Source organism: Gobius niger, assembly GCF_951799975.1.
Source record: "Gobius niger genome assembly, chromosome: 13".
Lineage (NCBI taxonomy): Eukaryota > Metazoa > Chordata > Actinopteri > Gobiiformes > Gobiidae > Gobius > Gobius niger.
This window is the reverse complement of record NC_136864.1, coordinates 26,095,769-26,110,553: the sequence shown is the minus strand read 5'-3', so window position 1 is coordinate 26,110,553 and position 14,785 is coordinate 26,095,769. Positions and strand designations below refer to the sequence as shown.

The 14,785-nt window shown below is 41.7% G+C and overlaps 1 protein-coding gene across 3 annotated transcripts in view; it reads right to left on the bottom strand.

Moving 5' to 3' along the window:
* dip2cb (disco-interacting protein 2 homolog Cb) overlaps nt 1-14,785 on the bottom strand; it is a gene marked incomplete at its 3' end in the record, with an annotated part of 159,535 nt that overhangs the window by 10,324 nt on the left and 134,426 nt on the right. For 2 of the 3 annotated variants that reach the window (XM_079569110.1, XM_079569112.1), the window contains 10 exons: nt 11,286-11,487; nt 9,839-9,948; nt 4,349-4,429; nt 4,106-4,229; nt 3,661-3,782; nt 2,389-2,500; nt 2,204-2,313; nt 1,996-2,126; nt 885-1,053; nt 624-794 (listed from right to left, as the gene is read on the bottom strand). In XM_079569110.1, the coding sequence (XP_079425236.1) occupies nt 624-794; nt 885-1,053; nt 1,996-2,126; nt 2,204-2,313; nt 2,389-2,500; nt 3,661-3,782; nt 4,106-4,229; nt 4,349-4,429; nt 9,839-9,948; nt 11,286-11,487 (1,332 nt within the window). The remainder of the gene's footprint in view (nt 1-623; nt 795-884; nt 1,054-1,995; nt 2,127-2,203; nt 2,314-2,388; nt 2,501-3,660; nt 3,783-4,105; nt 4,230-4,348; nt 4,430-9,838; nt 9,949-11,285; nt 11,488-14,785) is intronic. The other variant, XM_079569111.1, reaches the window with a different exon arrangement.

Sequence of the window (14,785 nt, the reverse complement as noted above, 5' to 3'; positions counted from 1 at the left end):
GACCACACAACAGAAAGAAAAGGAAAGAGGCGGAGACAAAAAAAAATAAATCAGGTGTGAGGAAATGTGGGTGGGGTTAAACACAAAACCAGGAAGTAGATAGAAAGGAATAGGAATGAAACATAATAATGAGAGTCAAAGATGTTTATGTGAGCGTGAAGTTTTAAGTCGACAAAACAGGAACCTGACAAAAATGGTTCAATGTTAAAAAGGCGGTTGCTTGGTTGGTGTTTAAGTGGCTTTAAAATCAAATCAGAAGAAATGACAACAGATGCCGAGTTTTTGTTTGGTTTTACGATGTCCGTTTCATACATTTATTTTTATCTATTATATTATGAGTTTTGTTTTTTCCCGCGATTGTGAAGTAAGAGTCTAAACTGATCTAATCGTTAAACTCTACTAAAAATGGCGCAGTCCCTGGAGTGGAATATTTGTTCACAACTTCAGTCAGTTACCTTACAAAATAAAGGCCTGTACCTATGACCCTCCAGTTGCTCCATCTTTCAAATATATAATGAAATGTTCAGAGACAGAGAATGAAAACAGGGCTTCTCAAGAAGAAGAAGCGTCTCCAGTTTTAGCCCGACTCCAGCAGCAGAGTGGTCAGTACAGCGGCTCCGTACCTGCAGACAGATGGCCAGGTTGACCCTGCAGCCGAACGAGGTGCTGACTGCGCGCGTGTGCAGGCCTAAGTCTTTGAAGAGTTTGGAGAAGGACTGGGTGAGGGCGATCCTGGGGCGCTCCTCTGCCACCACCACGCACGTCCGGACACGGGACAGGTCCACTCCCCGAGACTGAGACGACAACAGAGGATGCGATTAACAATTACTCTAACTCTTTATAGACATTTGGTAACATGTTGGTGGTAAACCATTTGTGTTCACCTTGAGGCCGTCGGTCTGCAGGCCCAGGCCCTTGGTGCACAGCTCCATGACGCTATAGGAGCAGAAGGTGTCTCTGACTTTGTACTGACTGACCGCAGACAGCCACAGGGCGGGGTTCAGCTCCAGCTCTGAAGGGGGGATGAGGATCGACTGGTGACCGCTGTACACGCTGCCAACAGAAATTGAGGAACACGTTTGTGTTTTGTTGAAACCCCTACAGTGACGTACTAAATATAAATTACCCTATGGTTAAAAATATACTTCATAGTTTCAATAAATTATAGAAGATTTAACATATATGATCAAAGAGCCTGATATTTTTTATTCTATGCTCAACAACTACAACTATACTTATACAACAAAAACATGTATGATGTTGAATGACGATGATACATTTATTTTACTGAGAGGATGTCTTTTTGCACTGTAACAGATCTGTCGTTGAAAATGAATTATTTGTAATACAGCATAATTTTCTAAAGCCGTCTAGTATGGGCACACGGCAAAAAGTAATTTAAAATAACTAAATGTGCCTTTGATTTGAGAAACTAATTTCCAGAAAACTGTACGTGGGACGAGGTTTTTTATTCTTAAATTAAGAAAAACCATCAACAACAATCTTAATTCGAGTCTAATATTATTTTTACTTGATTTGAGCGTGAAATTATTCTTCAAATTACGATAAAATAGGACTTTATAGATCTCATAATGGAGAAAGTCACTTGCTACACTTAGTTACATAAAAACAAGGACAAAAACATTTCAAGAAGATTGTACCTTTAGCAGTGCAAAGTACTTCATTTAATTAAATACTGAATACTGTAGAATTTACTGACGGAAATACTTAATGGCATGGAAAGTAAAAAGAGCAAATTAATATAAATTGATGTTGTAACATAGCTTTGTGGCTTCAATGACAGGATGATAGTGCCCGAATTCGGGTGAACAAAGCTTGGTTTTGGTGGTGAGCAAAAGACAAAAACAAGCCTATAAAGAAAGTACTTTTCAGAAAAATTTCGCTCATATTCCAAAGTTCCCTAGTCTAGTTTTTGCCGCAGAACCTCCTGCTGCATGCTGCTGACTCATGTTTAGTCAGTGCCGTGGTCCTGACCTGCAGAGGCACCAGAGCACGAAGCCCAGGCCGCAGTAGGGGTCCAGGCAGATGGCCACCTCTCGGGACGGGTACAGCTCACACTGCAGCTTTATGGAGCGGCAGAAGGCACTGGTGGCGCTGTGGGACATCTGCGGATACACAAAGTTACCGTCAGCTCATAAGGGTCTGCATATACTCTGGACATTGGACACGAAGGAGGACGTACTTTGACTCCTGCCAGCATGCCCGTGGTGGACACACTGAAGTCCAGATAGGCCAGGGTGTCCGGGTTCAGCGGCTTGTGCAGCAGAGGGGGCTTCTTCTTTGGCAAATCATCTAAAAAGTCAAGAAAAAATGTGTCACTATGTAATTTTTTCCCCTTGGATTTTGGTAAGTGCTGCCATCCGTTACCGGTGTCTATAACAGGAGGCCACGTGCGCACGTCGACTGTGGCGGTGGCTTCCTTTGACCTCAGCAGTTTGGAGATGACCTGAGTCGTCATCACGCAGACGGACCGACTCACCTGCAACAACAAAAGCAAGACACAACTGTATTTTTTTTTTTCTTTGAGTTTACTTTTTTCCTCCTGTCCTGCCCCCGCCCCTCTCCCAGGCTCTTCCCCTTCCTATCACCTGCGGGTGTGGTCATGAATGGTGGTGTTTTACACTGACTAGCACAAATATCACAAAATAATGTTAAAATAATTTCTTGGAACTGCGAAGGCCTTAATGTGCTTTTGAAGCGAGGCAGCGTTCTTTCCCACTTAAGAGAAACTGGGTACAGATATTGGTTTTCTCCAGGAGACCCACCTCAAACCAGTGAAGACTAAAAGAAAAATGGATTGTACAGAATTACCACTCTAATTTTAGCACTAAAAGCAGAGGAGCGGCTATAATAATTAATTAAAAATACAGTATTGTTTGTTACAAATAAAGTAATTCCAATTACATTAATTAGCATCTATGCTCCTAATATAGATGACAACTAGTTCATGCTATCTTTTGTTTCAGCTACACCTAATATGGACACATACAAACTTTTTACTCGACCCACAGCTGGATAGGTCTTCATGGAGAGCAGCAACTCTATTCGACCAGTATTAACTTTGACAACACATTTTAATTTAGTTTTAGTCTTAGTCTTTTGACTAAAATGTAATGTAATTTTAGTCGAGATTTAGTCGGAAAAAAAATCTTCTCAATTTTAGTCTAGTTTTAGTCGATTAAAATTGCATGTCAATTTAAACTGAATTAAATTAGTCTTAAATTTAGTCGACTTTGCATTGATAATATTCATTCTAATCATATCTAATCTTGTTCCTTGATTTTAGTCTCTCATTTTTATTTAGTCTTATTTTAGTCGACTAAAATATCTGGACATTTTAGTCATAGTTTTAGTCTCATGAAAAACTTTTAATTTAGTTTTAGTCCAATTTTAGTCGTCAAAAATAACACTTTGACTAAAATTAAGAATAAATATTTCAGTCGACGAAATTAACACAGTATTCGACACTACTGTATTTTTGATGATAGTTCCCCCGCGATACGATGCAAAGTCGGCCGCAAACATAGTCCACCCACAACTGCCAATAAATCTCGATTATTCTGACCTTATAAAGCACCAAACTAGAAATCGAAGGTGTCCAACGGTTATGAAACTGCTTGTAAAATAGGTGAAGTTTACCTCAACTATCATCTTGACAGTGGGCAGTGTGGTGGTGATGTTCTGCGGATGTGGAGGTCTCACTGTGATGGGGACACAGCCGGCGTACAGGCAGCCGTAGAACGCGACCACCAGGTCCACTCCTGAGAGGAGACAGGAAATATATTCATGACATAATATAAATGCAAAGACAATACAAACAGAGACACATGAGGTGATTAGTTACCGACAAGATACATTTTGGCATCACGAATGAAGTATACTTAACCTAATATTTGAAATCAGGATGGGCTAACAATGCATATTTACATTGAGAAGTCAAGCTATTCGTCAAGGCCACTAAAAAAGGTGTGCCGCTCTGTTTTCTCAAGACCACAACTAACAAAGAGCTTCCTCCACAAAACAGGGACATTTGTGTACAGGGCCTTTTAGAAACATCTCAAAATGAAAGCAATGAAAATCCTACCAGGAGGGTAAACCAAAGCCACGTGGTCTCCGTCCTGGAGGTGTGCGCGCTCAGACAAGATGGCGGCGATCTTCTCCGCTCTCTTGTGCAGCTGGACACAGGTCAGGGAGCTGGCGATGGCGCCCTGCGATCAAAGCACATCAACACAGGGGGATCAGGGGGCTGTGACAGAGTCTTATGACAAGAGAGGAACATGGGTGAAAGTGAATATCACCATGTTCAAAGCAAAGTGTGAAGTCTCACCCTGGAGTTGAGCAGAGTGTAGAGGACGTGGTCAGGAGTGGTCTGAGCTCTCCACTGCAGCACCTCGGACAGGAACAGGAACTGTAAAACAAATCACAGCGCGTTATTATGGAATGGATCATACAAACGTGCTGACAGCTTTAAAACGGGCGTCATGATTAAACATATATTACTGAAAGCTTCGAAAGCAGTGGGAACTACTGAGACAGATGAATTTTGTGTTCATTCTTAAAGACAGCCTCCGCACAAACTGGATTTTTTTGCATTGCCGTCTGAGAATTTTTCAAAAATACCCACACGGAAATATCTGGCAGGCATGCAGGAGCTCACACAGTAAGCTAAACACAACGTAAATACTGCAAAGTGCTACCAAAGTTATTACTGCTTCATCCTGAGCGTTTCATTTACATGGTGGAATTTACATGACTTTCCAATGGAGCAGCTATTCAAAATCTTTTTTTTTAAGAAAGTCTAGATCGGGCCCCTTGTGCCCAAAGAATGAGATCAGCAGACGACCTGAACATCCTGAATGACCAGGTTTTTCCATCAATAGATTTCTTCTTCACTAATGTTTCATGAGAAAGACTTTCTGTTTGTACAACTCCGATAACAAGCTGAACTTTGAAAAACAAAGGTGACTAAAAACTATCTCATCATAAACAATAGGCCAAACCCTCCGGCCGGGCCATTCCGACCATGAGCCTGGAGTTCGAGATCTGAATATGAGCGGGTCGAAAAAGCGAGGCTAAGATGAAAGTTTAATGAAATAGTGGATGTGAGCTGACAGGCGCATGGGAGTGATGTTTTCATCGCGCGCAAGCTCTCGTCATCCCTGAAGGTCTGCGGAGCGTGAAGGAGCAGCTACAGACACCATTGACTTTAACAGAGAGATGGTGAAGTTAGACAAAGTCAGAACAACCACGCTGACAAACTGTGAACCAGAATACATGAATAACAGAAGAGAGATCATTGTGGAAGGAGCTAGAGCAGTGGAAAAAAACAGTGGGAGTTGTTGCTTTTCTCCAAATTAGCCAACAAATGTCAGAGTGAATTCTTGTCTATAATTTTTGTCTTAAAGCAGTGGTTTATTAGCCAGGCGTGCCCAAAGCTCTGAGCAGGGGCTCCTACTTTACTAAAGCTTTAAAACATGTCGTCTTTTTAACCAACAACTGAAGCAACAAAATAAGACAAATACAAAGACAGCTAGTTGGCTAGTAAACAAACTGCTAGCTAGCAATAGCACTTAAACGGACTGTATATTGTTATATATTTATATAATGGCAAATACATTTCCATCCACTGTTAGAAGTACATGTTGAATCCAAAATACTGACTTTTTTCAACTTGAGCTTGCAGTTTTGATTATAAAAGAGGGCGCTCTTATCGGCTCAGAGAACAGGGGCTTACTTCCATGCTAATGTAGCGACTGAACCAAGCCGAGCCAGTCTGCAAACGACAAGACTCAAACCCGGCGGCCATTTTGATTTTATCCGTCACCCACAGCAACACGCATTAGTTTTAAAAAACAAGATTCTTCTTAATATATTTCACGCAGTAATACATGTTGAAGAAAAGCTCCCGACTTGCTAAGCCCTCCATCCACACATGTAAAGTTAAAAAGGCGGCTCCCCGTGGCTGTGCGCCGCCGGCTGTGATTCTACTCTGAGGAAAGTGCTGAAATATTCATGAAGCCCAAACACAGAGTGGTCCGTGACGCCGTGCGAATCTCATTTAAATTTTGCCCCTGTCTGTCTGTCAGCCGAGAGACTGTCTACAACCACTGCATCTGCACTTGTCATCCAATTTGTGCTGTCCCTTGACGCTGTATTTCAATTTGAAACTTTCTCGTCAGCTAAATGGAGTCCGGAAAGTTGGGCTTAGTGCCAGAATATCCAGATGCCCCCCAAAAAACTCACAATATTAAAAATATAAAAGCAATTTAAAATACAGGCTACAGTGTTTGGCTCCTTAACTGTTTTTGCATGTGGTGCGACCTAATGCTAGCTCAGTTTCAGAGACAGGATCCTTTAAAATGCATGCTTTAGGGGGTAAACAGCAAATGAAATGGTTTACATGGTGGTTTTAAAACTTTAAAGAGACGGTATTATGCTTTTTGGTAATAATGTCAAACATATCTTTTTCATTTTCCTAAACTTTATTGACTAGAAAATGCAATATTGATCTACAACGGCTGAAACTAAATATCCACTAGTTTCACTTATTTGGCTCCCATTACCCCTCCCACCTCTTGCTCCCCTTTTCTGTGCAGAAAGATAAAAGATAGGTAGGTATAGCCACTGGTGAAGATTCTCCAGTGGCTATTAGATTACTCAAAGATGCACGAGTTGGTCAAAACACAACTCCAAGTCTGTTTTTAAGGTTAAAGTGACAGCCTTTAAGAGTGAAATCTGAAAATAAAGTTCCTCCCCTCCCCTCCTGACTGGACCAGAAAGCCACTCCTAGTTTGCACAATGAAGAGAGCATAAATATACTTCCAAAAGTTAAGGATCAAGCTCCTCCCCCTCCCCTCCTGATTGGATCTGACTGGCCGGTTCACAGGAAAGCTCGTCTCATTGGTCAAAGCCCGGGGAATCTGATTAGTTGATGAGATCAGTTAAGGGAAGGGAAATATATGATTATGAATATTACTTATGTACAATTTCAGACCAAGGCAGTCATTCAAATGCAATCCATTAAATTTGTAAAACATTTGAACATTTTCTTCTAGTAATGGAATGGTATTGGTTTTGTAAACGCAGACTTTTGTAGGTAAAAACACTGTGCATCTAAGGCTTTTCAATGTCAACTTTTCCCATGTTTTCTTCGAAGTCGGGTGGTCACCCTTGTCAAGAGTCCAAACAGGCAGCCCTGCATGCTTTTAATTTAGTATATGTGCCTCCTAAACAACCGCTGAACACACACATTAGCTCCTTAGACACAAGGACACCTGCTCTTATATCCATTCCAGATACAAGTAAAAGTAAAATGAATAGTTTGTAGCCGTGTATCAGCAGACGGTGGTCACATTAGGGTGAGACAGGAGAGCAGTGGCCACTGCTATCAGCGAGGCTCTCACAAAGCCCCAGTGTCCGTCCCACTCCTCCGATCCCCATCAGTGCAGTCGCACAGACTAATACAGAGAGGATCAGATATCATCAGCGCTGTGAAACACTACACACACCACAGCTGCGCCGCCAGGCCAACTCCAGCGAGGAGGAAAAAAATGTTTTCACTGCAAAATCCACCCATTACAAACCACTGACGGTTTACCCAATCTAAAGAGGCACATCCTGGTGAGTTTGGGACGTTTAACTAGACTATTACACCTGCTGATTTCACGTCCCTTTTCAGATTTAGTCTGAAACTTTAGTTTAAGGAAATTTCATGGAAATTGCTTGTCAACTTTACATTTACATTATTGTATTCAGACGTATTTAATCATATTCACAGCTTCATGGATCTTTCCCCCCATGGACAAAACACAGCCCTGTTCCTTTGGCGGTGAAGTGAAACTGTGAAACTGTTGTATTTATTTGTTACATCTGGGGATTTTAGTCATAGTTTTAGTTTTTTAGTCTCATTAATGAGTTATAATTTAGTTTGAGTCCAATTTCAGTTCCTCTTTCCTCTAAGTGTCTCTTTGGTTGTTTTGTTTTTTGCTCACTTTAGTCCTAGTTTGGATATTCCCAACTTACTCTGGAGCCAGTCCTGTTTCACATTGAACAGACTAAATAAAAATGATTGCGACTTTTTACACTCCAGAATCGTCTCTACCCTGTTTGAACGAAGGGTTTACGAGCAACAGCTCCAAGCAACAGATGTCGTGTTTGTACCGAAAGCAATGAAGAAGGAGCTCTTTCTAACCTACTCTGGACAACTGTTCTTTTTTCTTACCTCACGATAATGTCGACGCGCGTTTGGCTGCGAGAGCAACAGGACTTTATTCAACCCTCCTAAAGAAGACGCCACTCGCCAAAAGTTGTAATTTCTCGTGATTCTGCGACTATCAGCCCAGATAGTGTTTTTCTGTGACCGTCTCCTGATGGATGTTTGATGAACCTTGGTCAGAACCAAAGTGGATTAAGTTTTATAACCAACGTGAGTCCCACAATAAAAACATGGACCAGAGCGGTGGTGAGTCAATCAAAGCTTGTTAGCTTGTGTGTAAGCCATTTATAAAGCTGTGTTTCAAATGTCAACTCCTTATAACTGCATTGTGAAGTAATTTGCTGTGATATTTATATTTCTACTACTGCTAAAGTGGCATGGGCGGAGAGAGGGGGCGGAGTTAACTGAATCCAAGCGTCTTGACTTCCGGGTTGGAAAAATACCTCCAGAAAATACTTATATTTCTCACAAAAATGAGTACTCCATAGTGGTAGAGGTACAATATGTCATACAAAATGCCTATAGTTTACTAGCATGATACAGACCCTTTAAAATGTAGAAGCTTTTTCAAAACAACATTCGAAAGCCACTGTGTCTCATTATTAGCGCTTCACAATGGCTTCTTCCACTCACACTGAGGGCCTGGTTTCAACAGCTTTAAACACAGGACACATGAGAAGTGAATGTATATGAATATAGAAAAGCACTGGCATGAATGAGACGAAATGGGTTGAATAAAAGTTTGAATTACGGGTTTATTTCTAAACAATAGCGCTGCTAAAAGCCCCATGTTGGGCAAAATCAACTTTTTCTTTTAGTTAAAAAGTTAAAGAGTGATTGCATCTTTGCATTCTCATCAAAAACTCATTTGCACGGAGCTTGTTTACACAGATTAGCGCGGTGAAATTGAGATCGCATGTTTGTCATGCTTTTCACAGCGAGTCTGGTCTTGCGCTCGTCGCGGCTATTTCCGACAGCAAAAGTTTTTCAGAAAATGAAAAGGAGGACCTTCGCTTCGTGTTTGCATAATTTCTTTTCGCTCGGAACGCGCCTGATGATGAGCGGCCTTGTCCGCGCAGAATCAGCAAGCATGATTTCAGTTAACCTTGAACGACGACCGTACGAGATGGATTTTTTTAGTTTTTTTTTCCCAATTATGACTAATCTTCCTGGTGCTACAGTCAGTTAGTGAGGTAACTAAGAGCATTTCTCCAACCTCCTCTCATTCACTCACAACAAAGACATCAATCTGACACTTTTGCTGTAAATTACTGATATAAACACGAGAAAAAAGATATTGCAAGTTTTCTATGATTCTATGTTTTCATTTTTAACTAGGTACTACAGAATTCAGATCCTTTCTTGGTGTTATCCTCTAACTGTCCAGAGTGCACCCCACCTCAGGCCCACAGTTACTCAAGCATCCTCAAAGCACCCATTTTTATTGAATATGAGTAGCATATGGGAGAAAATGACATGTTAGACAATGACATGAGGCGCTGTGGATGTGGCGAGGAGGAACAACCCAAAGAGGGGGGGTTGTGATGATGCTAATGCTAAAGCTTTGCGTTGAAGACCAGGGTCCCTCTTTCTCACACACACCTTCCTTGCCTGGTCATTGTCCTCCATCTGCGTCAGGTCTCTGCCGCTGGCCTGAGCGATCCTCTTCCCCGACACGAGGTTCCCCACCATCACAGACGCAGGGCCGATCTCTGAAGCGGGAGATTAGGATTAGCGTGACCCGGCAGATTATCCGTGAGCAAATTAAATCACACACATACTTTCAATTATAGAAAATAAGAAATACATATTACAGCACTGTCTTAACTAAGCATCTTATTTGATGATTTCAACGTTTTATTGTGGTTCTCTATCTGCCATTTGTCATTGCTGCTGGCTTTTTTTCATGAAGTTTATGACTGCACATATTATTTAAAGAGGGGGTATTATGCTTTTTTCAGTCACATAGCACCAGTCTATATCACACTACAATGATGACCAAACCTTCTGTTGGTCTGTAAATGCAGTAAATTAAAATATCTGCCTTGTATAAAATTCCTCTCTCAAAATGGCTGTAGCGAATGTCTTGAAATAGGCCTCTGTCTCTTTAAGAACCTCTGACCCTTTCTGACACGCCCCCTCCACACGCTGTCTGTGGCATCAGTGGGGAGGGGGTTCTGCTGAGGAGCAGTGGTTGGTTACTCGGCTGGTGACGAAAGCTCGGAGGCGTCTCCAGGAGGTGGGGGCGTTCCTAGGAGGACTCAGGCAAACCTATCCCTAAAATGGCCGCCATCAGAGTTTTTACAGATTACTCAAAAATACATGAATGTGCCAAGGCAACACTTCAGGCATGTTTTTAATGAGGGAATGACATAATAACATAATGTAAAGCTTGAAAAAGTCAATTTTGCATAATACCCCCCTTTTAAACAAAGTACAATCAATATTTGTAAAAAACTAAATAAATAAATAAAATAATTAAAGTAAATTAGAAGGAAGACAAAAACTACCCAAGTTATCAAGTTTACTCTCTGCCCCCTTTGGTTTGTGCATTTTTGTATTTTGTGACTTATTCTGTTTAAAATCTAAAATACAGCAGGTGAAGGTAGTGAGTGCTAGCTTTACGACAGCTCTCTGCTAAAAACAAGTTGCTTTCTAACCGTAAGGTAATCGGAGCAAACAGTTTTCAGACTGTCCTCTCTGGGCTCCGCTCTGACACACCCCATGTTCCTCTCGAGTGTGTGAGGTCTTCCCTGATGCTCGAACCACGTGGGACCACCACAAAGCGCGGACATAAAAGATAATTTGATAGTAATAAAAAAAAAATTACTGCGCAGATGTCAAAGTGCTTCTAAGGTGTTTTATCCGCTGTTTCATTTTGTGTAACCATACTTGGATTGTGTAACCGCTCATGTAACCGACTGAGGGCACGCACAAAGACCAGACAGGTACACATCCACTCGTCTAAGCTCAGGCAACAACATTTGTCAGTATGTAAAAACAGTGGCCTGTTCCTTTAAACCATAAAGCCCTGACTTGTGAGCAGTACCTGGCTGCTTCTGCCGGGGTTTGGGCAGGTTGGTGACACACGTGTGGGGGCACATGAGCACGTTACAGGGGTGTAGCGCCCCCTCCAGGAAGAGCTGCTTGGTTTCGGACAGATGTATCCCGCCCAGAGGGGTCTTTGGCAGCGTGTTGGAGGGCACCAGGGCCAGGCAGTACACCCCCACCTGGTGGATACCGTCTATGGCCTGGAGAGGAGAAGCACAATGGAAACAATGTTAGCGCGTGCAACGATTCAAATATTGTTTTTTATGTCCAGAACATGCTCAAAGCTGCAACATGTAACAATATTGTGGCTTCTGAACCTGTTTTTGGCCACCTCAGCACTTGCACGTCATGTCCAACTATCTAAATCAGTGGTTCTCAAAGTGGGGGTTGCAAGATGATTTTGGAACAATATTTTTTTTACATTTCTGACTATGAATTTTATGTATTTTTTAAAAACAGCATATTATAAGCCACATGTTGTTGGTTGAGTGATTTTGGGGGCCGCTGCCTGAAAGGTTTGGGAACCCCTGCTCTAAATTAAGGAAACACGCCACCATGTTTTGGAAGAGGTGAGGGGTGACGGATCAAGGCTTTCGTCTCTTGGTCCGTGATTGCACCGATACGGGTATTATCGTGAAATGATTGGCTGCGAGCAGCTGCCCAGTCAGTTCTTCTTTTGAACAGAAGTGTCTGGCTGGCCAGGCAACCTTGCGTCCAGTGTCTGCGTACATTGGTGAATGAATGAGTGGGTGACTGGTTCTTTGCTGTAAAGTGCTTTGGGCCTGATGAAGAGAGAAAAGTGCTTTATAAGTTGAGAATTATTACTTAAAAGGCTACATGGAGTTTAAAAATGTAACTAAGTATTTTCTTCCCCCTACATGTTTCAACAATGTCCTAATGTGTAGAATGAGCCCAGACCTGTTCTCCACAACTGCCTCTAAAATCCTGCACTGTCACTCAAAAGGTTGTTACTTCGGGTCTGAAGTGCCGTCATGCACGAGCTTCATATAGAAGGTGCAGTTACACGTATGACCTGAGGTGGCAGTAGTGAGTATAAAATGGCCGACTTGCATCTAGTATTTGTTGTAGAAAATACTTTTCATTCAAAGTAAAAAGTACAAATCTGCTTAAATGAATGTTGTGAATAGTAACTTTGCAGCTCAAATTAACCACTTGTACGGCAACAAGAAGGAGACAAATCTTCTCCCTTGTTGTGAGACAGTGGCATAGTCAGTCTATCTGTACAGCGCCACCTACTGTTCTGGAGTGCTTTATAAGACTTTTAAAATGAACAATACTCATGGCCAAAATCACTTTTTACTCTGAAGCCTTTACTGAAATGTAGAGTAGAAAGAAAAAATATTATCTTTCAAATGTAGAGGAATTAAAATAAGTTCTCAGTAAAAACACGACTCAAGTAATGTACAGAACCTTAAAAACTCTACTAAAAGGCCTAATATTAGATATATAACTTTAAGAAACTTTGCGTAAAACTGACAAAAAATTTAGCCTGATGCTCCCATTTGGTGAAATGGCAACCGCTCGCTGCAAGTCTCCGTTACATAATTCACAACGCTGCTTTGTAGAAATACGAGCCGCCCCACAATGCAATAAAACCGTTGCAACATAATCATTTTATGTTTTATATCTCTTTCAAATCTACCCACGGCTCCACATCTAAGCGCCCCCAGCTGCTGCGCACAGCTCCGGTCTGCTCTCTGACTCTCTGACAGAAAGCAGAGAGAGAATCGCTGACAAGTCGATGGGAAAAAAAGCCCATGACGCTGCCGAAACGCGGGGATCGACTGTGATTGAAGTGGTAAAAAGTCAGACGTTTTTTTCAGAGAGGCAGACGATGTTATCAGCGCGGCATATGTCACGGTGTAGTCTCATATTTAAGGGGCATACGGCCATCTGATACGCAGGCGGCTTTGTTCAGCTGATAATAAAGATCTACAGTACATGTTTAGTCTTATCCGAATGGTAAGGATTTAGTGTAGCATGTATAAAGGTAATCCTATTCCTAAAGTTACTTTCAAAAGGCTTTACTGTCACTATGTCAAAAACATAAGCCCTAGAGATCAGAGTAAGAGGTGGGACACAAAGGCTATGGAAGAATGTCAGCCACAAACTCTCAAGGAATCAGTAAAGTACACTGCGCCGATTTAGACTTTAGACTTTAGATTATGGTGAAATTAAAACTAAAATTTGGGTTCAATCTAGGGCAGGGGTCCTCAAACTACGAGATGATTTAATCCGGCCCCCGACTTGTAGAGCACAAATCCCTGAGTATGTCAAAAAAAAAAAGTCTCTAGCCCATTCCTGTGCGGAGTTAGGATATTTTAACTAAATAACCAGTTTACTCATTCCAGCCACTAGGGGGCAATTTGAATATATAAAAAATAATTCCACAGGTGTCCAGCAGAGGGCACTTACATAAGAGATCAGAATATAAACACATTATAGCCACGTGGTAAATGAAGCTGAACACCACAGAGTGAATGAATAATGACGACAGTACTTTGGGAAACTTGCGACACAGGCTTGTAAAGCACAAGTGTAAGAAGTTATTACTTTGGTCACATTACATAATGATGTTTTATTTGAAAATAAAAATAAATGGAAATTAAAACAAAGTGTGAAGACTTGATAACTATTTTTGCAAACCACTACAGTGAAACAAATCTGTGCCTGAATCAAGTGTTGATCTTGTGGATATAACAGTGAGGACGACTGTGCAGGCGAGTCATCTCTACTTCACAAAGAGGCATTTTGCTCTGGGTCATACAATTCTAGGTTATAGCCAACCCGGTCCGGGCCCCCATCACAGTCAGGAACAAAAATGTGGCCCCCAGAGAAAAAAGTTTGAGGACCCCTGATCTAGGGCATTTAGAGATTTGAAATTACTGACATAAATATGAAAGACGAGGTGTAGATATTTATAGCAGACAAAACGTGTATAAAAATAAACAACGTAAAGGGTGCTCTGACATTAAGGCTGTGCCACCTGATTTACTCCGTAGTCAAACCGTGAAAGTCGTAGGTCACAGCGACACAGAGTCGAGACGTGAACAGGGTGGACTGTAGATGCTAACGCTGTGCTAATTGAGCCTCTGACTTCCTGGTTCCCGTTGGAGAAAAATGCAATATATTTTGAAGAAGAAGAGGAAGAAGAAGAAACTTTATTTATATAGCACCTCTCACAGATAAAATCACAAAGTGCTTCACAAAGGATCACAGAAAACATTACATCATTTACATAGAAACAATCACAATCACAGCCTTGTCGACTAAAAGCTCGTCTGAAAAGCAGCGTCTTCAGCTGCTTTTTGAAGGAATCAACAGAGTCGGCTGTACGTAGCGACAAAGGAAGGTCATTCCACAATTTAGGAGCAACAGATTCAAAAGACAGATCACCTCTGGTTTTAAAGTGGGTTCTTGGGACAGTGAGGAGGTTCTGGCTCGAGGACCTAAGGGTGCGACCCGAGGAGTAAGGGC